At 39.3% G+C, this 26,157-nt stretch overlaps 2 protein-coding genes across 8 annotated transcripts in view; both read left to right on the top strand.

Moving 5' to 3' along the window:
• The window catches only part of LOC124126175, a 371,963-nt gene that overhangs the window by 150,219 nt on the left and 195,587 nt on the right, over nt 1–26,157 (top strand). The window lies entirely within an intron of this gene.
• On the top strand, nt 7,660–16,827 carry LOC124111273. The gene is made up of 10 exons (XM_046470923.2): nt 7,660–7,804; nt 9,791–9,890; nt 11,521–11,642; nt 11,842–11,926; nt 12,118–12,242; nt 12,444–12,516; nt 13,953–14,083; nt 15,071–15,143; nt 15,487–15,608; nt 16,235–16,827. Exons 1-10 carry the CDS (start codon nt 7,771–7,773, stop codon nt 16,309–16,311), a joined length of 942 nt encoding a protein of 313 aa, XP_046326879.2. The 5' UTR covers nt 7,660–7,770; the 3' UTR covers nt 16,312–16,827.

The raw sequence follows: 26,157 nt of genomic DNA, 5'->3' as shown, positions 1-26,157 counted from the left end.
GTTATTTTGATCTGAATGTAATAGAATTGATAATATATTCAAGGGCGTGAATGCTCTAAGCTTGATGAAACAACTGTTTAGCAAGGGTCGCATCACGTTCTTTGAAATCTTCGAAGAAAGCAATGTGCCAAGCTTAACACGTGTACAGTACAGTTTTTGCATTCATTTGCGTTTTAAATATACATTTATATTAATGCATACTTCACCGTGCAAACGAAATTGAAAATCCCTCACTGAAATAATTGTTGAACGTAATGACAGTAAAAGAATGGATTAATGTACCTCGATCACTTTCTCTGTGTTATTCACCAGTGTTATTCTTGCTGGTCGCATGTACTGATGCAATTCCAAGCTTTGCCATTGGTGTATATAGGGAAGTTGCTCATCCCTTGAGCCTTGTCAACATGTTTCAGCAATCGACGACACTTAACAGCCTAAAGATCGTTTTCTACATACATGTAAGGGCACAATCTTCTTGTTCAAGAAACATTATGTGTTCGTGTGTTAGAACTTTTGTCCACTCATCGACAATGGTTGTCACATTTGGTAGCATTGCAACGGCAAAATATCTACAATTTTTAGTAGCAGTGTGGCACTTGAACAAAATGTAAAATGAAAATGTTCATATACATAATTATATTAATAATGTGACAAATCTAATTTAAAAAAAAAATAACAGTCACATTTGAAGGTATGACGTTGTCATGTTGATTACAAATTCGCGGTGCAGAGCTGCGTCCCTTGGGCACGCCAGAAACCTATGTTCGAATCCCGGTTCGTGGGTTTCACCGAAGTGGTAAACGTCTGAGACCTGCATCACGTCGGGCTTTCCTCCCACATTAAGCTGACACGCCGCGATATAACTGGAATACTGTTAAAAGCGGGGTTAAACCCAACTCACTCACTCACTCTTCAGGCCAAGGCGGACAGCTACATTATTATTTATAGCTTAGCCCACATGAGCGTGATGCGTGGATACTCTCATGATGATGTTTCTTTTGCCTTTGAGTGATGATGTATGCTGTCTTTGAAAACTATTTTTACTATTTAATATGAATGCCCGACACAGACACAGTATACTGACTCTGAGCTGTGACCAATCCTCGTTTTAGCCCCTTAATGCCGAGCGACAGGCAGGGTAACAACAAGTACGTTCCTGTAACGTCTTTAGATATGACAGGGCCGGAGATCGCACTCCCGACCTTCCGCTTTATGGTCAGAGAGCGTAAAAGGCATATAGTGGTAGTCATTATATGAATGGATTACTGAAATCGATGACACCGACGTTGCAAAAATATAAAACATGTCCAGCCATACTGCTTGCACCAACCTCTCACACAATTTGCATTACATTTAGAGTTTGTATGTTGGCTGACGCCGCACAGAAGTACTCCATGAGGACCTGCTGTACGACGGTGGTTCTTAAACAATCATAAGGTCATACGAAAGGTCATAACACTGTTAAACAACAACGGATCGATATGCATCCGACACTACTCAGGCCCCCTCAGCCGAGAGGATTACATTATCATATTTTGTATGTAGACCAGATATTTGTTTTCAGGTACAGTTGCAAAACCAGATTTTTTTCATTAAACTTGTGACTCTAAATATTTTGTTTTTAAGACAGCTTGCACCAATGTATTTCTGTGACAGACAATTTCCATCGTTTCAAAATTATGATCCCAATTGTTAGCATGATATTTTGAACCGACGTTATCGTCAATTAAGAAGTATATTGTGCTTTTTACAGGTGTTTTCTATTGTCTGAGAACATCCTTGATGAATACTTATCTGGTCATGTTATTGTCGGAATTATACAATGGACTCTTCTTTTAGGAATGCTTTCTTATGATTACGGAAAATAAATGTTTGTGGTTGCTTTTATTGTATTTTGGAACATCATTATATTTGTGCTCGTATGTTCTCTGTCAGTCAGAGGCGTTCAATGTATGTCATCTGGTCTTTTTTTGTTCGTATATTTGCAACTTGGTACATGGGTGTAATATTCATTGAACAACTTATGTATCAACTATTTCAACTTTCAAATACATTGTTGCTTCAGTAAATCATGTGAAGGTTAGGAAGTTTGTGGCTCTTACTATATACCTTAAATGAAAAAAATCAAAACCTAACCACACAAGAAACGCATGCAAAACAGTTAACAACAGTCATCCCTTTGGTTTTATAAAGGATTTTATTTGTCGCGTGTATATACAGTTGGTCGTTGGCCTGGAAGCAACCTCGTTATATGAAGGGTTTGCTATCGCAATGAAAATGTATTCTAAAAGAAAATGTCTCAAATATTAATGTTGTGATTTCATCAATGATTTATTGCCAAGTTGGGTGATCTTGAAATTGTACTGTAATGTTGACCTGGCACAACTTAGGTGTACACATTATTCAGTATTGTATATAGTCAGGTGTTATGCGCGGTGAATCCCAAATATCAGTATGTTGGAATTCTCGAAACTGTCGTAACGTTACACCATCCGGAATATCTGGAAAGGCAAGCGATCGTCCAGGACATAGATCACCAGCTGACAGGACGGACGACTGCGTGCCTGACATCACCCGAATGGTGTCATTTGACACAGTAACAGCACAAAAGGCGACTAACAGGATCGGGTGATCAGACTCGGTGACATAGTTGATGCATGTCATCTTATCTCAATTGCGTAGATCGATGCTCATGATATCAATACTTGGATTATCTAGTCCAGAATCGATTATTTCCAGACCGCCGTTGTATAGCTGAAATACTGCTGAGTGCGCCGTTAAACAAACAAACAACATTCTTTTTTTTCTCAATAGGGGGAAAAGGTCTTAGGGGGACAACACCTAATCTGCGAATGTGTTGGTATTCATTTGACCCACGTCATTGACAACAAGCGTGGTATTAAGTTTGTGATTTTCCAAGCGACATTTTCAAATAATATACTCTTCAAAAAGAGAAAAGCAAAGCCAGATTAGTGTGAGGTAGGAAAATACATTTATACGAGGAACTGTACAAGGTTAAGCCAAAATATTGTGGAGAGAACACTTGGTGATTGTAGTCATCTCAGTTATCGGCATATAGGAACAGTCCAAAGTGAAGGTCAGGTATCATCAATAACGCGTATGTCCCCCGTTGGAATCGATGGCGGCCAACTGTTGCAACGTCTTTGGTTGTGGTTGACGCCGTCTAAACATTTCATCCTAAAGGTGCTCTGTCGGGCTCAAAACCGGGGATTCGGAGGGCCAGGGGAGAACATCAACGTTGTTGTTGTGTAGACAGGCTCTTGTGACCCGTGCTGTATGCGGTCGAGCGTTGTCCTGCTGGAATACACGTTGGCTGCAATTCGGAGGACGTGTGGTTGTGGAATTTCGTTGATGTATCTTTGAGCCGTAAGATTGCCCTGGATATGGACCAAACCTGTCCTGCCATGATGGGAGATAACCACCCCCACGAAACCTGTCCACTTCCTGTACGCAGTTTCCGGTTTAACGTTCTTCAAGACGTCTGTAGACCCGTCCTCTTCCATCCCCTCAACGGCGGAGAAATCTTGAATCGCAGCTGAGACCATACCCTGTGTTGACGACGTCAATGCAGTCGTTGTTGACGATGTTGTCGGCTCAATTTGAAGCGTCGAGCATGACATCTTGCTCGTAGACCTGCTGCTCTTAAACGGTTTTGTCTGGTTTGAGATTCTGCGCACACTGGGTATTTGGGATGCTGTCGAGGTGGCTGTGGTCGTCCTTTCGCGTAGGTGGCGCAGTCGGATGTAGTGATCTTGGGCGGGGTGGTTACTCTTGGTCTGCCCAACTTTGGCCGGTCACATGTTGCTGTTGCAACCGATCCCATAGCCTTGTGGTGGTGCTTGGCGCTACATTGAAAACTCTGGCTACAGCTGATCGGGATTCCCCTGCCTGCAAGCGGCCTATGGCGGCCTGTTAATCTTGGCATGTTGTTGAACTGTCACTTATCGATTGACGCAGATGCCAGGCAATCAAAAACCCTGCTCTTTATTACCGTTCATATTGCTGCTGCACGTGCAGTGCGTGGCCAATGTGTTAATACACTGGGTGCGTTTTTCGGAATCGTAGTTGTTTCCTGGCTAATTTATTACATGTCCTTGTGATCATTTTGACCCGGGAAATTTGTCACTGACACTGTAACATATGAAACCTCTTCCAACTGCACATCTTGGTCCGCTAATTTTGCTTTTATGGCCACAAATATCAGTTTTGCGTTTCTTGTTTTGAAGAGTATATTAATTGTAATATCCATTTTAATTTTACTGCATGCCTAATTCTGTTTTAGTATCACACTAAGTGACCAATAATTCACACCCTCTGAATAAAGTAGTGACGCTGTATCTTAACAGATAGCCTCGTTGCTTGCGTCTAAATGTTGAATAGGTGGTAAATCAGAGGTGAAATCGTGAAATGTATCGACCTGTAATATGATGCACATCAACAGCGTGTGTCGTCCACTTCTATCGACATAGCATTTACATCTGTATCATTTTCCTACCGTCAAGCGAAAAAATGATTACAAATGTCGAACGTGAACGCCAGAGAAAAAAACAGTTTCGATTATGCTTGGTTGGTTGGTTTTTTGTTTGACGCCGCACTCAGCAATACCCCAGCTATATGACGGCGGTTTCGATTATGCAGTGCCACAGGGCGTAAAAGGCAAAATAGAGATGAACATTATATCACTGGATCACTGGAAGTCAATGATGACACCAGGTATTCACGAAGAGGGTAAGGATGTCCTGTCTACTGAGACAAGGTGGATGGTTATTTTGACTCCTCGCGATCATTATCTACGAAACATCCAGATTATAATTGAGCTTATCTTTAACACCAACGCCAAAGTCTTAAGCCACCTGTATCATCACATTTGTATCATACCAGCTCATGAAGAATTTTCCTGCTGACCTTGGCTCTGTTGTTTTACCTATGAAAACAGCAACACATGCTTGTTGTAAAAGGCGACTAACGGTATCGACTGGTCAGGCTCGCTGACTTGGTTGATGTATGTCATCGATCCCAATTGCGTGGATCGATGCTCGTGATATTAATCACTGAATTGTCTAGTCCAGACTTGATTATTTACAGACAGCCGTCATATAGCTTGAATATTGCTGAGTACGGCGTTAAACAATAAAAAACCATACAACCAACATACGAACGTGGGATTCCTACCTTGTCGAATATTCAAGAAGTATGTGTCTCCTTGCTCTTCTTGTGTACAATTTATATTTCGCATCATCGAGGTTTAGAGAATTATAAAACAATAAAAACTCACGAGTAAGTGAAAATCTTCCATATACTCTCTGTAACGGTATTAAGTGTGACTGATTTATAATGTAAGATAATGTACATGATTCGGATGCCTGTAGAGTATATTTGGGAGCTTTCTTGGTAGGTAAGAATATACCATTAGGAATACATATTCCATTATTCTCTTCAAACCTATGGAACTCATAACACATTTACCTACATTATTTGATTATTTAATTGGAAACGTAAGAGTGTAAACGTGTAATAGTTTTGAAAAAGTCATGTTTCAGTGAGTGAGTGACTTATAAAATTGTCACATCGGCAATATTTCAGCTATATCGTGATTTACAAATCTTTACTATATATAGTAAATACATGGAAACTATAAAAAACCTGTCAACAACGGACAACTTATCACAGATTATGATTTAAAACTTACGTGGAACCATAAAAATACATTACTATACAGAACAATACCTTATCAAATAGAGCTACAGATAGCCAGCAGCTGAAGGTAGATCACCATACTAGAGACCATGAGGACTTACAGTACTTGAGCTTCCTGCATGGGCCCCAGCAGGATTTACAACATCCCTGCAGGTATTGCCGATTATTGTCAATTTAGCCGAATTAAAAGAACATATATTCTGCGTTTAAAAACGTAGTAGTATTAAATATACTGCCACTAACAATCTTCGTTATCCAATTTATACTACCAATATTAAAGTCGTGTTTCAGGCACAGCGTTTATCATTTAGATTAACACATGATATGTTAGATGTTATCGATTTGGTTTGAAGGGCAAAACTGCAATTAATATATGTAGCTTAGTTTCGACAACAGACATCAAATTACGCATGCACATGCACTACAAAATGGTATTGTAGTCAGTCTCCAGCCAGATATTTCGGACAGAAAGTATATTGTAGTCTTTCCCCAGTCTTTCGCTAGTTAGTTCGGAACTGTCAGTGTCATATCCATCCTGTCGGCCAACGTGTACCCACAAGGCAGATGCAGACACACGCCGGAAAAGGCTACTCAACTGTAAACGATTATATAGACAACACAACAAAGCTTTTATGTGCATTTCAGTCTTATGGGTGAGTGTGTGAGTTATATTTCAGCCCTATCGTGACGAGATAAAGTATACCATTAACAACAAATACATTTAGACAGTATAAAACCTGTCGCCGAAGGACAGTAGAAATAACTAGGTTCTTTAGAACTAGTTTGACTGCATGTAAACGAATAAACTATTATTTAATAACACAATATAAAAAGGCCTATACATCGCCACCAACCAAAGCTAAGGAGCATTGGGACTTACAATACTGCTGCTACCTGCACGATTCCCCAGCAGGATTCAGTCTTATGTAGTTCCTTTATACAATAACAGTATCCTGAAAAAATCAACAGCATAAATTCATATTGTTTTACTTTGTTACTTTACACTGGACTTATAATAATGAAAAACATTTTACCAGCAAGTCCAAGGTAATAAAGGCAGGTTTTCATAACTTCATTAGAAAAAGATCTGATATTCTCCACCCACATTCGAATCTTATCGAAAATACAAGAATAACAACATTAAAAACCCTGCTCAACTATAAACCAGAATGGGTTTTTTTTAACTATGAAACTATTCAAGACTAAAACCAGTTTTAAATGTTGCGTTCCTTGTTTGACACCGTTTTCTTTATTTTTGTGGTTTGTTACATCACTAACATCACGACAATATTGCAATCATTCACCAGATACCAAACACTGCAGGGCAGGCGCACACAATAACGTGGGGTTGTTGGCTTCTGCGTAGATGTACCAGCAAGTTGCGTCATGCCAAGTCCTGCCTGCAACGAGTTACATATCTGGGTTTTTTTTGGGTGTGACAGACATATGTGCACTCGTCTATGACTTGGTATTATGATTTAAAAGACTAATGGAGACATTGATCCGCTGGGAATCATTGCTGGTACTATTATCAGTGGACATCTTGCGTGTCTTTGTCTCATGTCTGCCTATGATCTGTCTCCCTCGTAGTTGACACTGTTGCCCTTGGTTGTATTGCATGTTCTCCACGTTGGTATGCCGTCATCCGATCGACGTATGCATGTGACCTGCACAAACAATTTGTTTTGGAAACACCCATTTTCTTCATAATAATGATTCGTAAACACTATTGTATATGTTGCTTCATGATTAATGTTATTGAATCTGGTTTTACGATTCATTGTGAGGTTAACACATTGTCAAAATCGTTTACTCTATCACTCAACTGATATCAGAAAATCTTTTAAGGTTATAGCTCCCTCAAATTCCATCCCGTGTCCACATGTTTAATACTGATATTGTCGAGATCATGTTACTGTTATGTTCAGGCCATGTGACACAACATTTCGGTGCTATGGAGACGGGCGTTACAAATAGGGGGACGCACTGATCTCATTCGCAGAGTATCTCCGTCCAGACGCAGAAACGGTTCTCAGGCAAACATCACCAGTCATGTTTAAATTTGGCGTGATAGTTCTTCTTCTAGGTAGGTCCTTTATTCGCTCAAATTAATAACAATTATGCTAGACAGTGAATGACTAGAATAGACTAGAAATTAATGTGTTGATTTATGAATTATAAAAGTAATAATATTCAGACTGATTCAAGTTCAAAGAGCAACGACAGACGGTATATATATCAATTGGATATTTACGATCTTTGTACATTTGAAACACATTTTCTAACAGAATACACTATTACTTCCATTTTAGTCATGGTTATTACTCATTCCGCAGATTTATTTTATTATTAAAATATTAATCAAAGGGTGGACACTGCTATCATTCAAGAACCATTTGATGCCAATGTTGCAGTAAAGATATTCCGATGACACATGGTTTAAACAGAACGGGTATGCTGCTAAAACGCCGGTTCCACGTATATTGTTGTCATCATATATACTGGAACTCAGATGAATACATATTGGGAAACGTTATTTCTTTCTTGCATATCACAAACTACAGAAAAAGAAACAGAAATGTTTCTTTAATAGATACGTTGGCACCGATGCATGTCCAATTGTTCCTTTAAACAATTAGCTGTGTAGTCACTGAAGCTGGTCATCAATATCTGTTGAAATTACAATATCATAAGCCTCTGATGAGAGAGACGCGTTCTCCCTCACTGCCACATTGCCATATTATATGACCAGCTGTATTTGCCAGATTTGAAGAGATGGATATATTATAATTTAGTTTCAACAAAAGTAATGCAAATATTGATCTAGGTGGATTATTTCATATACTAAGCTATTAAATAACTAATGTATAATCGTATCGCAAATGTCACCCTTAAACGAATATATGCAAACCTGTAGCTTATCAGAAAAAGACAAGCCTATAATAAGGCCTGCTTCAGCTCTTATGACATGAACAGATTGTATTATACTACTGGCAGTTAGACAGTCAAATCTATCAGCGACGTAAATACCCTCGCATCAAGAGCTGTGATAAACAGTGTATTTGACAACCGTCGTTAAATGTGCTATTTATTATATACTGATCCTAAAGTAAGTGTTCGAACCGTACCCCTTTTCCGACCAACCCACTTCTATCAGGATTCATACAGGAGAAACATACATAGTCTATCAAAGGAAAGAGAAAAAGGCTCGCATGGACCATTCTTTTCCCCCTATGTATGATATTTACGATACAGATGCATGCTCGGATAATAGTCTCTATTTACTATTTAATTGTGATATGTCAAGATCTGAGTATGTTTTTTATTCACATTCCCTGGTGATTGATCATGCTTTTACATCATTTTACACGTTTACATTTATTATTTATTATAACGAAATAAGTTTTGAAAGCATACAAAATGCAACGTTATAAATTCCAACGATTTAACATTACAGTCAGATATCTAGTACATTGTTATTAAAGTGTTTTTACATGACTTTGCAAAGTATATCCCCTAGGTTTTTGTTCTCTGCTAGATAAATGCTGAATAACAGATAGATGCGATCGCGTAGAAAAATATGTGTTTTAATCAAATCGATTCAGAATTGTTTTTTGAATAGCATGAAAATCATTAACAAATGTTCATCGTAAAAAATCATTGTCCATAAAGATGTCCTTCAATATACACCTATACATAAGTGGTTATATTATTACAAACAGAACTTTGAGATGGATTCTTCAACAATGATAATTCAGCAGAAAGACAACATAAAACTAAACCGTTCTATGTTTATGAAATTTGTTTGAATTGACGGGACGGGAAAACGTGTCCATTGAGAAATATCCTCTCCGAAATAAGTGACATAAAAATCGCCTGTGAATTTTCAAATTAGACGAAATTACATTGTATGCGCTAGTACCGTGTATGCATTCGTATACATTGACGTATGTCAAGGGTAGCATACTTTTTCGTACGCAATAAACCTTCTGGGATTTGTATGGATGTCACCAAACACACCATTACATTATCATAACTTAAATGCATTCAACTACATTTTTGGTGTTTTCAGTTTGCCTCCCCGAAACTGTGGCGGAAACATGTACTGCGTGTAAAGCTGCGTACGGCTCAGCCAAGACTACTGCTGCCTCAGACAATGCAGCTCTATGCGCGTAAGTGTACTTTAAGTAACTGGGACCACTGCAAAAATTGCATGTTAATATATCACGTATGGTTTATTTTGGCGATGAATCTGCTACGTTTTCAATCGTGAGATTTCGAACGTAGATCTCTTTCCATTTTACCTCGAGAAAGTGAGAGAAAAACGTAGTAGGGAAAGTAATGAGGGATGAGGGATGTGGCATCGTGTGAGTCTAGTATTTGCAATAGAGGTTGGATTGTCGAATTCAGTGATCACTGCCGATTGTTTCTCGTACGTTCGCTTTCATCACTGTGGCGGAGTAATCATGGTCTGATGTAGCTTCGATACCACTTGTTGACACATCAGAATGTAGGATCGTAAAGTGTGATGGTAGAGTCGTGGTATTGAAGCAGCCTATTGTTGGGACAGGGGTCATATTAGCGATTCAGGAGGCATTTCGTATTTCGTACAGGAGAAGTTGTATTCGTCAGTTAGGTCATCAACCGATATGTTAAAATATTTTGCAATGGTTTAATTTCGGGGGAGATCAGGGTTACAATGTTAAGTCATCCAAGGCTAAACAACATCATAAGATCAAAAATAAATTCAGTGTACAATGAAATCATATATAAAGAATAGTATATACTGTCGATATACATTTTCCGTTTTCATTTACTATTGTCACGGTCACTGTCAAAGTTATGTCAGATATCATATTTACTGAAAAAGCAGCCCCTTCAACAAAATGCATATTAACTTCTTAGTGACATCTGTTTTTGTCTAAGTATCGATCTCTGATCATTGGCACTACAATAAGAGAGAGATCGAATACTGTTGTGATGTATTGATGTGGTCCAAATATTGTTGTGATGTTTGTTTGTTGTTTAACGCCGCACTTAGTAATATTCCAGCTATATGACGTCGGTCTGTAAATAATCGAGTTTTGACCAGACAACCCAGTGATTGATATCATGAGCACCGACTTACGTAATTTGGTAACGATGACATGCATCAACCAAGTCAGCGAGCCTGACCACCCGATCCCGTTAGTCGCCTCTTATGACAAGCATAGTCGCCTTTTACGTCAAGCATGGGTCGCTGAAGACGTATTGGTGTGGGCCAAATAGTGTTGTGATGTATTGGTATGGTCCAAATAGTGTTGTGATGTGGTCGTGTAGTGCTGGCACTGTTCATTTTATTGAGATAGCTTTTCATCGTAGTCTCCACTGCCGAGATGATATCAACATGTCGAAGGGATGTAGATTGTGTGGCTGTATTTCCCTAGCGGGCAATTATTATTCGTATCTTCGCTGGTTTTCATCATTATGTGACGCAAGTGATTCATCGCGATGTAGTGATGTCATAATAAGGTATTGTCGTGTGTTCGGTTTTGTGTCGCCATGGTGTTCAGAATCGGACTGTCAACTACATTGTGAACAGGATGTGATATGTTGTCTTTTTTTATTAAAAAGGACACTACCATAGCCGATATCTCATATTTACATTTAAAGTATTTGAAGTGTAACTAAAAGTCATTTATAAGAAGACGACACATATGAAGGAATGAAACACCAATTGCATGTTTAGATTAAAAAATACATGTCTATTTATACTGTTTCATTGGAATAACTAGAATGTGCAATATTATGTGTCTTACACAGAGCGATAGTGACATATTTGCACTGTCTGGAGGGGTCTGGGAAAGATGATGACGGTTGTCCTCTACCAAAAGCTGATTCCGATGCGATAGAGGCTGATTATACCGCAGCATCTTGTAGTGGGGGTAAGTTGATATATATGTGAAAATATACCAAAATAATATATGTAAAAAACAGCGTACATCACTCAGACATATAATATACACGTTTCAAATGGTACCATCAGAGTAGGTGAAGAAGGGAAGAGATGGTTGATGATTGAGTGCTTGAGAGTGCCAGATCATGAATTATTATGAGGAGTGTGTGTTCTTTTGTGTTTTATAGTTGCAGCATTCACTGCTACCTGCATATGTCAGAAAAACTTCTGGGCGACCGACGTAGAAACGGGCGGTGCTTCAGCTGTTTGCAGGTAATTTATACATGCTGTTGGATCATTCTCCTTATACAGCGATACTTGTTGGAAGTCACTTTATATACTTAAACATCCGTGATAAGATATATGTGGGAAAAAAGGTATCAGAAATGAGTGAATTGTCTTTTGTAACGTCCATTTTTCCGCCAACTTCAGTGGTTATCAGGTTGACATTGATATATCCACAGCGCCACCACGGCTTACATCGCGTGCTTGAAGGGAAAGACAGCATTGGCCTGTGATGCTTCCACCACTGTAGTAGCTCTGGCTACTGGCGTAGAGACCAGGATAACAGCTCTGGGAAGCTCCTGTAGTATGTTACTCTTTCACCACACGTTTGGTTCATTAGTCATGTAATCACCTACTACACCAATAGAACGGCATTAAAGTGAACATAATATGAATGCCTACCAGAGTAAAAGCCACGAACAGTTACTTCATTAGAATCACACAACAGTGTTTCATGATTACTCATCAATAATAGTTTCAATATCATCTTGTTATCTATTGTCAGCTGTCACCAGCGCCTGCCTGTGTGAAATTACTGCCGCTAAAGCAGACATCTCTGATGATACCAAGAAGTGCACGTGAGTTAAGCTAAAGTCTTTTCATTGTCAAAACACGAGGTTATTAAATCAATCGTTTCTTGCAGCAATGTGTACTTCGAGGTACATCAGTGTAATTTCAGACACAGTATGTTTTGTTTGTTGTCACATGAATGATCCAGTTTTGTTTGTATGTTTGTTTTTAACGCCGCACCAGACAGTAGTCCAGCTATAAATAAATAATCTGTAAACAATCGAGTGTTTGATCACATCGGTCTACGCAATTGGGATACGATGTCACGCATCAACCAAGTCAGCGAGTCTGACCACGAGATCCCGTTAATCGCCTCTTATGAAACGTATTGGTTGCTGAAGTCTACTTCTAAGCCTGATCTTCACGCGTGGAAAATCACATAGATTCTGGCCGAGATACAATGCCGAACCTTGTACACAATAAGCACAAGTCAGGAGAGGAGATTACATTGCACCAATTACACTTGATAAACCGTGGCTAATAGATTTAAAATCCCCATTCCTGTCATGGGTGCCACAGCGTCTATTACACACAAACAAATTTAAAGCACAGCAAGTATAGTGTTTCACCATAATTGTTCACCACGTTATTAGAAGAGGAACGTTTGACATTAACATGTCACATAATTCTGAATTCCAAGTCAGCAGTCAACCTTAAATACCTGTATTGTTTCTTAGATGTTATTTTATGATTTTTAAGTAAGGACAAAATTTAGGAGATTCGATTTATTCAGTAATTACACCGTGGAGTTCTAAGACATTACATGGCATCAATCAATTTAGCCGGCCACGATTACCCACGAGAGTACACATTTCCTGTGACAAGGAGAATCAAAGGTTGTTAAACATTCCATCAGACCTGGATTAACCTGCATGTCCCCAATTTTATAGCAGCGGAACACAGCTTTAATTTTACAATGCAACACATCAACAGTCTTCTCCCACTTTCGTTTTTCACGCAATGCACCAGGAGTTGTCCCCCTTTGACCGTACGCAACTTCAAATGCACATCTAAACCAATATACATTAAAATGGATACATCATTCCCGCAGGCACTGAAATAAACTTTTTTAGACGGATTACCATTATCACTCAGACGAAATATCAATTTGGTACGCCCACTTTGGCTACAACGTGATGAATACACACAATGTAAAAGAAGGACCAAAAAAAGAGACATTTCTACAATCAAAAGAAATATCTACTCTGCTGCATTGTACGATCCCGATACAACGAAAATGTCTACATTGAAGAGAATATTTTTGCAGAATTTCATTTATGAAAAACATTACTCACTTGTTGACTGGTGCAGGGTATGTCTTCGGGATATCAACTGATGTCTGAGAATTCCGTTTTCACCTAGCGGAAAATCCTAGAACTAAATGCATATTTGTGTACTGGCCTGGGATGATATTCAACTGACCTTTTCTACATACTTATTATAGCGCTTATAAAGCTGAGTTGAGCTGCCTGAGAACTGCTCAATCAACCGGCTGTGACGGCACTACGACCAAGAGCGCCATTGCAACGGCTTCTGAAGAAGCAAGAGCAGCACTGTCAATCGGCGATTGTCCAGGTAGTCGCTTTATATTGAGGAATATAGTCTCTTGGAGTTCGTTCTAACCATGTTGTAGATAGTCATATTTAAGGATTGGCTGTGTGATGTTGTCGGTTTATACTTGGTGTGAACCCAAAAAACCGATGTGCAAACTGTGTGAATACCACAAGGAACCGAAAGAAATACACAGCCGATCCTAATAATTAAATTCGACAACTAAAACATCTGTTATCTACAATAATTTAATGAAATACAATTTTATAAATCAATGTAGGAAGAAATGACGAGAGTGATAAACATTCTAGCCGCAGCAATACAAACTGTAGCGTGACATGTGCCAGGTGATTGTTTCATTTATGCATACAAACCGACACGCCCACAAAGTCAGTAGCCAATCAACGGAGTGTAACATCAAACCACGTTCACTGGACCTGTCATTCAAAGAAAGAGGAGAGAAGAACTGCAACAGTCATACTGTAACGAACCAGAACAAATGTGATGGTTAGACTCTACTGTTAGAGATCTAGAGGTACCGATGGTCAGGTGTTATCAATGTATCTGTGTTGTAATTGCAGGATGATAACGGTGCGTTTGATTCTGTTATGTCAGTTAGTTCATGCAGTGTAAGTTTAAAGTGGACAGGAAACAGACCAAAGGCCACTTCGGTTAAAACCCCAGAGTAATATTCTGAACAAAACTAATCAACGCGAACTGTTCCGACAGTCACAATCACAATATTTATAGCTTGCTTCCCTGTTTGTATCCACCAAGGTAACTGTTCCGCCTAAATCACATTATATATAACTCGGTTCCCTGTTTATATGCACCAAGATAACTGTTCCGTCTAAATCATATTATATATAGCTCGTTTCCCTGTTTATATGCAAAAAAGGTAACTGTTTCGTCTAAATCATATTATATATAGCTCGTTTCCCTGTTTATATTCACCAAAGTAACAACCCGGAATAGTAAGTAAACCATTACATACTCTTGATATATTTTCAGCCCTAACTTCCACGTGCCAGTGTGAGGTCAACGCTTCAAAGGGAGACGCTTCCACTAGCGCGACATATTGCACGTGAGTGAATTATCATCAATTACATAACGTTATCTCATGGCACATCAATAAACAAGTGAAACTGCATTAATTTTGGGATTTATCCCTTATCGTTGTCAAGGAGTAACCATGCGACCTTACAAAAAGATCTCTTTATTAAATATGGAAAAGATAAACCTATTCCTGTTAACTTGCACAGGATTGTCATCTTACTGCTTTGCTGAACGTGCTGTCCGCCGCCATACGACTCTGTCGACGTTTCAGTTTTTCTCGTTCAGTCTTACATTTCCATTCCTGAAAGATTGAAGTGATTATTATTGTGATTGAGGGAAATATGATAGTTTCCAACACTTATGTCTTAAAGTGTCCTGACTACACTGAAAACCTGCCTCTCTGCTATCACCATCACTACCGAGGCAGGGTGTACTTCCACAACCCAGGCAGCTCTTCTGACTGACACCAACACCAAGATAACCGCAGCCACGTGTAAGTGTTGTTCCTAAAACCATGCATTTCTAGGAGTGTGTACAACACTTCTGTAACCCTACACTAGATCCGAATTATGTCCGGTTCAGCCATCTTGCTCGTGGGATATTTCGTGTGATACATACCAAAATCACAAGTATCACTTTTGTATTATTATGAAACTAATTAAGATTATGTCCTTGGAGTTAGTTAATGAGCACATAACGTACACAGTACTCGTTACATACTTCATTAATGGCACTCAGCATCAGGGTGAAAGGTTGTCTTCAAACGAAAGTTGGTCTTGATGTAATGTCAGATGAAATGTAAGATGATAATGTGAGAAATGAGAGGGACGCGCCCGCTCCACTTATAAAGTTTAGACATCTCACTAGCATCTAAATAGCATCTGATCTTATCAGCATCTAAATATAATAACCTCCTAATCACTACTTACGTTTAATAATACTACATTCCTGAGAACTAATTATTATCAAACTACAAGGCAAATAAACTTTAACTGAATATCAACATACACGATAATATACAATTACAATCATCATTTAACAATTCATTACACTTCCATATAACACATATTACACTAAAAATGCACATTATATAAATGTCCTATTGTTTTTTCGTTACAGGTGGGAGTGCTGCGGATCATGTGACCTTTGCGACGACGTCACTGATCGTTTCAGTTCTTGTAAACATGTTCCTGTAACCTCCCGCAATGCTGGCACTTTGAAACTCCTGTTTGTTCTGAGCTTTTCTGTATATAGATGTGACATTGTGGAATGACGGCAATGTGTGTCTTATTAGAATTTTCTATTTGTCGTCACCAACTTTTGATTTTTATTACCAACATTAGTTTTCCTATATTCGGGTGAAATTGTCAATGAAAACGGGTTGACTTATTTGATTATCGACATGAAGCTATTTTCAATGAGGCTTTCCGAAAAAATACGAAATGCTTGTATGACCGCAATGTATGACGTGGGCCATACATAATTCATGTAACCGCTGACGAACACTATGTGGTCATACGAATCCTCTGATATGTCCGAAAGGGCATCTTTGGTTCCGGTTTTGATAACTCTACGGCTTATATGCTGTTGTTCCGAACGTAAAAATATGTGGGATACTCACATGACTTAACCCACGTGTTCCGTACCCTAATGACGTGTTGAGTTAATCCTTGTTGATTGTTCCGCTGAAATAAACGGTACTGTTCACGAAATCTACTTGTATGTTTGTTTTTCAAGACCTACAATTGTTATCACAATGCCATACTCTCCTTTATCATATAATGGGTAGGTTTCTCGGCAGGATAAAGCCAACGGATAAAAACGATATCCGTTGGGGTAATATGCGGATAGAGATGCAAATATCAACGGTCAAGTAGGACTACTTTCACTGTTTATAAACAAACATGGCATCGCCCTCGTCATTCGGCGATCGAGTCAGAATTAACCATCGTGAATCTGGATAAACTACAGGGATAATTGCTATCATTATCAAACGAACAGTCTAATATACTGAAAATCAGTGTCTAACCGTGACGTAGCTAAGGCATTTTATAAGTTTTGGCAACTTTCGAGATATAAATTTCGAAACAATTTTGCGAGGGCACGAGACCTAGCCAAGCGGGATCAGTAGCCATATCTGTGCTTGTAGACCTCTGTGGCTTGAAACCTTCTCCACAAATCAAAATGGTTGAATTCGGCCGAAATATGTTTTATCTGTTACCTTGTTTCGATTTGTCGCTGTGTGTACATCTGACTACACTTCTTAATGTTATAAAAGGACAGACCGACTGTCAACAACGTCTGACCTTGGCCGTGACGTCTCATAGACTAGGGTTAGAGTAGCTTCCCTTTGACAAAGGGCAGTTACTCTAGCGGACAGCCCGATGGATTGCCACGAAAGGCAACTAAAAACAACTGTTGTTTTGCGTATAAGTTGCTTCGCCACTGTATATGAAACATATTTCAGTTGGAACTATATTGGCTACTGTCACAGTCCTACTGACACATCACTTACCCTGTAACGTAATAAATATTAATGCGCGCATTCCAGGAAAACTCGCAATGTTTCGGTAATGTTTGTGAGAGAGGGAAATCGATTTTAAAGCACAGAATTAAAGAATGACATTATATGATAAAGAGGTTATCACGCTTGTGTGTTTGGGGGATGGTAAATATCCTGTATTAGGAATAAACACTATGTATTTAGCTCGCCAAGGCTCGCTAAATACAATGTTTATTCCTAATGCAGGATATGTACCATCCCCAAACACACTCGCGTGATAACCTCTATTTACGCCACACTTATTCCGTAACCTTCGTCGCTTTTTCTGTAAGTAATGAACTATTGTGAGGATTCTTCAAATGACAAAACTTCACATCGATTATGATTGGGAACGAAGTATGATGAGTTGAAGCGAAATATGATCATGTGATCAGCCAGTGTAAGGTTTAAAAGGTTAAATATATTATCATGTAACGGTACTGTAGGTATATGAGAACATGCTAATATCTCTTATATATTTCCTCTTCGGACAATTCTTCAAAGAGTGTTCATATTAGGTTTACAAAAGCATATATTCATAAAGTGAACCTATTCAGAGGGGTAATACTGTTATTTTGTGTCCTAAGTCCTGCTGATCTTGCAGTGTAAACATCCTTAGAAATAATGTCTACTTACAATATTCCCGTTTCTTGTCATTGAAGTCACATTTCCTTATTCAAGAATTCAAAGTGATACCATTTTATATGGTTTTGGTTGGTTGGTTCGTTTGTTGTTTAACACCACACTCAGCCATATTCCACCTATATGGTCCAGTGATTGATATCATGAGCATCGATCCACGCAATTGAGATCTCATTTCAAACCAAGTCAGCGAGCCTGACCACCCGATCCCTTTAGTCGCCTCTTACGACAAGCATAGTCGCCTCCTATGGCAAGCCTGGGTTACTGAAGACCTATTCTACCTCGGATCTTCACGGGTCTTATGTGGTTCTGAAAGAATAGATAGTTGTAATCAGCATTCCGGTAGAAGTACAAAGTATACACGTTTTGCTTAGTTGAATATTGCCTTAATGGTCTCCGAGACGCCAACATTCGACGTGTAGGCTCGCGTAAACTCTTGGGTTTCACTCAGTTTTTCAGTTACTAGATGCCGTGTCAGTTTGACATGAGCGGAAACCCGAATGCAGGACCCAGACGTTTGCCATATTTGTTAGTGAGTGAGTGAGTTGGGTATTACGCCGCTTTTAACACTATTCCAGTTATATCACGGCGTGTCAGCTTAATGTGGGAGGAAAGCCCGAAGTGATGCAGGTCTTAGACGTTTACCACTTCGGTGAAACCCACACGCACGGGTATGGTGCTAGCAAACCTAGAAACATAATCGGGGTGAACCAGGATTCGAACCCACAATCATAGGTTTCTGGCGTGTCCAAGGGACGCAACTCTGCATAGCGAATTGCGGCGTCTTAGACGACTGGGCCACCGGGGCGAATTCGAGATTCGAACCCATGCGCCAAGCTTCATGTCAAGAAGGATGATTTCGATTTTACAATCGTGAAGTTCCCCCTTCGTGTCGAGCAATCTACTAGTTCCTTACTAGATTCTTTAGAGCATGCAAATTGCATTCAAATTTCATGGGAAGATAGTTTGCGCACAACCAAGCTTTTCAAGATCACCATCAAAGGACTGGTTAAGTCTTTCCAGATAATTAAGGGCAGACATTCAGAGGCAACAATTTACAAAATATAGCACGTCACTTGTCACGCGAAGCTATTCTGTACTATGAGCTTACATCGCGTTTTCACACCTTACACACTGGCAGTTACTTTAAAGAACCATGTGGTCAATATCGGTGACTTTGGTTGATTAAGTGGCGTTATATCCCGACAACTTGGATCATTGTGTATGGTATCAATCACTAGTTTGTTTGGTCCAGACTTGATTGTTTGTAAGTGCGGCGTAAGGCACGTTTATTAAATTGTTGTTGCATGGTCGGTGCAACTCCTGTATGTGCCCCACTTCCGTATCGTGTTGTCAAGGATGACCCAGTCGTGATCCAGCGGGTTAAGATCTGTGATCACAATTGCCAGTGGGCCATCCAGTTCTACCGAAAGGTGCTGGTGTCACAGGGTTGTCACCTGACAAAGCAGAGTAGATCACGATTTTCGCAGCTTATATCGGAATTTCGGTAACTACAACAACTTTGTAGGGCAGTCTTGTCTATTTTTGTGACACCTTTCGCCCAGAGCCATGTTGGACAAGAATTAAATTAAAACTTTTCAGTTAAACATTATTGCAAATGGAGCTTGAATTTAGCGTTAACCGAGTTCTAGCAAGTCGTAAGTGGTTTGTGGCAGGTGCTTTGATCAAGCAAATATGCACATGTATTGAAAACTGCCCTGACCAAAATTTATTTTTCACTAATTACATTCGCGGTCGTGTGTCATCGATATTTTTTGGAAGGTATGTATGATGACTGCTTCCTTTTTCGCAGTTCAATGCAATAAATATATACCAAAATAATTTGGCACATTAAATAAGGTATATTTGGTATAATGAGTAAAATTAAACTTTCAATGAGTAAAAATTGCAACAAAATATTATGTGTACATCATCATAGAATTAAAGAGCAGTCAGACCTGAAAACCATTTCTTAACACTAACATATAGATATTCCATGATTACAGTACATGACAGACGAGTTCCATACATTGCTAAAGATGTTTCTATGAACACAGACACTATGAACAAGATCTATACAATTCATCACAATAATTGACAGTGTAGAAATATATAAATATTCCATATATCACTCAATAATAGACAAAAATGTCTTTAAATACAATGCTAAACAATCAATACGCGTACTAACGGAGAAAACATCAATCGAGTCATTAGGGACAGTTTGCAAAGTGGTAACAATGGTGAATATCTGTCCACAGGGATTCGAAAACAAAGAAACAACTGTGAAAGCATATCTCGTTTCTCAGCTGGATCTGTGCATGGCATCTCTGCTGCATGCTGTATGATAAGAGAGGTGATTTAGATTTTCCACTCGTCACTGTTCGCTTATATTAGTGTCTCACAATATGCGATCAATTGCAGCTTACAGATCATCTACTTAGGTACCAATTTCACTTATCGGAGAGACACACATCTGCACATGTACTAAGATTTACAATGAAGGTTTCACCACCAAGCTTCCGACATTCAGGGGACTTTACTAAATATGGCACTTGCTTGTCAACATGATGCGCAATGCTGTGACATATTATGACCTCTTCAGGCCGGTATTACACCTCCTCACTCACGGGCATTTAAATGGATTGGGTGGTCATGTTTGATGGTTTGGTTGACAGCATGGCTTCGTACAACGATGAGGTGGATCATTGCCTCGTATCCTAATCACCAAGTTGTCTGATCCAGATTCGATTGTTTACAGGTCGCCGTCGTATGGCAGGAGTATAGGCAACAAATGAACACTTACGATTTTGATAAAAGAGAGTGGCGGGCGCCACACGTAATGCACTTCTTTCTTAAGAAGTTCGCGATCACCTGGTGCCATCAGTGATTCATTCATATAATTTTCATCACTATTTTGGTATTTACGCCCAATGGAATCTGAATCGGTAGATAATCGAGACTGATTATTCGCTGGCGTTGACATTTTGAATTTACATAAAGAGGGGCTCACTGATCTTCGCCGATGCTCAGACAAACACTCGATCTTGTTAAACTTCGGTGATAACTCTCTTAACTAAAAGCGACAAAACACCTAAATTCAACGAATGACAACACATGTATTAGAATCTTACTTATTTAAATTCTATGACGTTATTGCCCAGATCCCTCAATATTTGTTCAAAGAGAACAGCATGAACATAACAGTTCAGGTGTCATCATGTTGTTGGCTACCTTTTACATGCACGTGATACCAGACCCCCTGGAAAGCATAGTAATTGATATCATATTACTTGACCATCAGCGTTTCTTCTTTGCATGTCTCTTTATGATCTTACTCCATGCGAGTTGATATTGTTTCCCTCGGTTACATGGCATGTTCTGGTATGCCGCCATATGATCGGCGCGTGCATTTGACTTGCGCAAACAGTTCGTTTTTGAAACACTCGGTGTCGTCATGTTATTGGTTATATGAAAATGTCGAGACAAGACTTGAAGAAGTTGATTTTAGAATACTCACGCTCTCACAAGGAACAATTGGTTTTAAGTATAAAGGAGGGTCAAGCCCCGCCCCCACATTTAACCATTCATATTGAAGAGCATCTCGAGCATCTTATTGTTATGTTCAGGCCATGTGACACAACATTTCGGTGCTATGGAGACGGGTGTTACATTTGAGGGACGCACTGATCTTCGCCACAGCGTCTGCGTACAGACGCAGAAACGGTGCTCATGCAAACATCCCCAGTCATGTTGAAATTTGCCGTGATAGTTCTTCTCCTGGGTAGGTTGTATGTTTGCTTAAATTGATAACATTACGTCAGACAATTGAAATTAATATTTTAATTTCTGAATAATATACGTTTCAGTTTTCAGATTAATTCGAGCTTTACCAGCAATGTTTTTGTTTGTTAGTATGTTTGTTGTTTAACGCCGTCTATTCAAACTATATGACGACGGTCTGTGAATAATCGATTCTAAACCAGAGAATACAGTGATTGATAACGTGAACATCGATCCACGCAATTGGGATACGATCAACCAAGTCAGCGAGCCTGGCCGCCCGATCCCGTAATAATAATTAGTCGCCTCTTACGACAAGCATGTGTTACTGAAGACCTACATGTATTCTAACCCGGATCTTCACGGGTGTTACAAGCAATGACAGACGATATTTTATATTAATAGTGTTTACAGAACGGATATCAACTATCAGTCAAAAACCTCTTGATGCCCATGTTGAAGTAAATAGATTCCGCTAAGATGTTCATGCGACATGTGTGTGTAGTATCAGCAGAAATCATAGCGAAAGTTATTAATTGCAGATATGCATTTAAGTGGAAATGTTTGTTTATCAGATATGTTGACACGGATGCATGTTCATTGGATCCTTGATACACATAGATGTAAAGTCACTGAAGCTTAACTATGGAAATAAGAATATTATAAATCTCTGATTCATGTTGGGTTGTTTTATAAGGGACGCAATTTCCTTATTGCGATGCTACCTATCTATAGGACTCTAGATGTATTTAAACTACTGCTATGTTTCAAGAGACGTAAAGATAATGATACATCAGTTTCAACAACAGTTTACAAATATTGTTCCACGATGACTTCTTTCAAATACTAAGCTATTACTGTGACTAATTAACTTTATCATCGGTTAGAACTGACAACATTACACGCATACATGTAAATACATGTTTTACATGCATATTGACTTGAACAGATTTTATAATGCCTTTGGAATTGAGATAGTCAAGAATATCAGTGACACAAATCCCCTCACGTCCCAGAATGAAATAAACAGCGTTTCGACACCTATCGTTAAATATTGTAGTTATTGTATAATGTTTTTAGCATCAATTTACTCCTCACACTAAGTGTTCAAATTGTAACGCGTCCACGACCAAACCATTCATACATGAAATGGAAGATAGTCTTAAATGTATCAAACGATTGAAGGTTCGCACAATCCGTATTTTATTCCCAATATTTACTCTCTTGCGAAACGTAGGAAATACCTGTAGTGTTGTCGTTGACGATCATATTCGGCTGGTGGCTCAACGGAATCGCTACTGAACTGCCATTTTTTTAGCTGGGACAATTCCTTGACTGAGACCAATTAGTGGCAGAGTCGTGCGCAACAGGTTGAAGAGGCACAACATCTGGACCCTACGTTGAGCGATACGCCAAATCCTGCTTCCATGTCGTCATCAGGCACGTCTAGTCTGGTATAGACAGCATCCGTGGTTCAGAAGACAATACGAAGATAGTGTACTGTACATGATCATAGAAAGGTCCAGGTTTTATCTTGAAAGAGCTCATTATATTAAATTTGATTGACGTACGCAACCACAATCGTTTGAGATCATGGGAGACCCTTGTGGTAATGCAGGAACATACAGTTGTGTCACTGCAGCATACCCCCCCAACCCTTTCGACAGAAAGACAATATATGAGAACTGATGGAAAATTAAACCATGTTTTTTTCAGATGAACAATTGACTTGACTTTGCATGTGTCTGTGACTGGTGCACTCGGTGGGGCAGGATACGCTCACCTTTTATATTACGTCTGGGAATATACGAGGTACATTGTATGTACAGTGTATATACAAAAGCATTTGTCTTACCTCCATGTGGGATGATGAGATCTAATTCGTTCACCTGATTTTGACAACATATTTATGTATGCCGCCTTTGAGGGAAATGAGTTCCTCGGCGGATGAATAAATCTCTTATACCCCACCACGAGCAAATCAGGCTGCATTTGGATTTCTGAGAGGCAGAATAAATCCCTTATAACCCACTGCGATGCAACAGGCCGCATGCTTTTTCCGAGTCAATGTAAGTCATTTGACACAGCACAAGTTAACCTCAGCTAAATCGAACAGCTGTTTTCTAGCAATTCTGATTTTGTTTTTAATTCTCTAACAATGTCGTATTAAAACATGTCGATAAGATAAGTTCGTTGCAGCAGGATCCTGATGGGTACATGGGGTTTCATGCGTCCCTTGTTTTATAAATTCCGGCTCGTGGTATAAAACCTAATTCGGAACGCATAAAACCCCATGTACTTCTCGTGATCTTGTTACAGCTAATATTATGTCATGGTTAGCATACGTTTGCGAACGCAGTGAACCTTCTGGAATATGTTTTAATGTCAGTTTGCGTGTTAGAGGCGACTGAATGGATTCGGTGATCAGGGTCTGTGACCTGGCTGCTTGTGAGACATTGTTCCCTGACAGCCTAGAAGTTCAATGGTCAATATCATATCATATGGGACTAATATCTAGGCCACAAAATTTATTTACTTTTGATAATCTCCTGGTTTTTTTAAACCGAAAATGACGGTATCGGGTGACCAGGCTGTCATATAGATAGTCACATACCAAAACGTTTGAAGTGGTTTGATGAGAAAATACTGACAGTTTCCAACATATCTTTCGTTTCTGACAGTGTACTGATTACCCTGGAGACGTGTCTCTCTGCCATCTCCACCCTCCCGAGGACGGATGTGCCGGTACCACTCAGGCAGGCATTGTGGCTCACACTGACACCAAAATAACAGGAGCCACGTGTGAATATGCCTGTTGTACATACCAAGCATGGCCAAGAGTGTGACCCCGCAACAGAGCTGCATTATATCCGTATTCAGCCATCACATTTCGCCTGGCACGACATGTCAACCCGAGTGAGTGAGTGAGTTTGGTTTTACGCCGCTTTTAGCAATATTCCAGCAATATCACGGCGGGGAACACCAGAAATGGGCTTCACATTTCATGTGAAATAAACCTAAGTACTAATATTACTTTTGTAGAAATAAGTAACGGGTCAACCTTGAAAGATTATATCCTTAGAGTTAGTTTACACCAACATGACGTAAAAGGTCCTTGTTACATAGTACACTCAAGATCTACATTTTAGAAATGACCTCTTCTTTTTTCGTTGCAGGTGGGAGTGCTGCAGATCATGTAACCTTTGCGATGACGTCATTGGTCGTTTCAGTTCTTGTAAACATGTTCCTGTAACATCCGTCACTGCTGACACTTTGACTTTCCTCTTTGTTCCAAGTGCTTCTTTATACAGATCCTTTTTGACATATTGTGAAACTATGGCTTTCTAATATTTATGTTACTTGAATTTAAAATTTTCCATCGCCTTTTGCTCTGTTTAATTGCCAATCGGAATCAGGTTGACTGATTTGAGTATCAACAAGAATCTATTTACAATGAGGCTTTTCGATAAATGCAATTTTTTGGGTATAACCGCTGTGTATGACGTAGACCATCCACTGACGAACAACATGTGGTCATACAAATCCTGTGGTTAGTCTGAAAGTGCATCTTTTGTTCTAGTTTTGATATTTGTGCAGCTTGTATGCTGCTGTTCTGATCGTGATAATCTGTAGGATACTCACATGACTCAACCCACGTATTCCATACCCTTATGACGTGTTGAGGTAATCCTTGTTGATTGTTCCACTTAAATAACGGTACTGTTTAGGAAGTCTACCAGTTCTATGTTGTTGTTCTATTTATTATTTCTTGCTTATCATCACATATTTCGGGCGTCCTTTTAGATGTGCCATAATCATATTGTACAGGGTTCGAATATGATTCTCATATTCACTCTTGGTTTGTCACCACCACAGATGAGTTCATGGATTTTGCTAAATAGTGTAACGTCTATTTTGTGACTACTTACTGCCATCCTTGTTCAACACGCACAAATATATTTCTGGAAACATTCCACCCTACACACTATCACACCCGTGTTATAAGCCAATTCTTCTGGTGGTTTTCCATCCAAAACACTATCATAGCCGTGAAATTACCCATACTCCTGGAGGT

The sequence above is a fragment of the Haliotis rufescens genome, unplaced genomic scaffold, assembly GCF_023055435.1.
Source record: "Haliotis rufescens isolate VD_foot unplaced genomic scaffold, xgHalRufe1.0.p SCAF_6, whole genome shotgun sequence".
Classification (NCBI taxonomy): domain Eukaryota; kingdom Metazoa; phylum Mollusca; class Gastropoda; order Lepetellida; family Haliotidae; genus Haliotis; species Haliotis rufescens.
Note: the sequence above shows the minus strand (reverse complement) of the source record. Positions and strands in the feature narration are given on the sequence as shown.

What these genes read in the sequence shown, in the direction of transcription:
- LOC124111273 (XM_046470923.2), top strand. Translation starts at nt 7,771, where the DNA reads ATGTTTAAATTTGGCGTGATAGTTCTTCTTCTAG. An exon ending in CGCAGCATCTTGTAGTGGGG is followed by an intron (nt 11,643 to 11,841) that starts GTAAGTTGATAT and finishes TGTGTTTTATAG; the next exon opens with TTGCAGCATTCACTGCTACC. An exon ending in GTCAATCGGCGATTGTCCAG is followed by an intron (nt 14,084 to 15,070) that starts GTAGTCGCTTTA and finishes ATATATTTTCAG; the next exon opens with CCCTAACTTCCACGTGCCAG.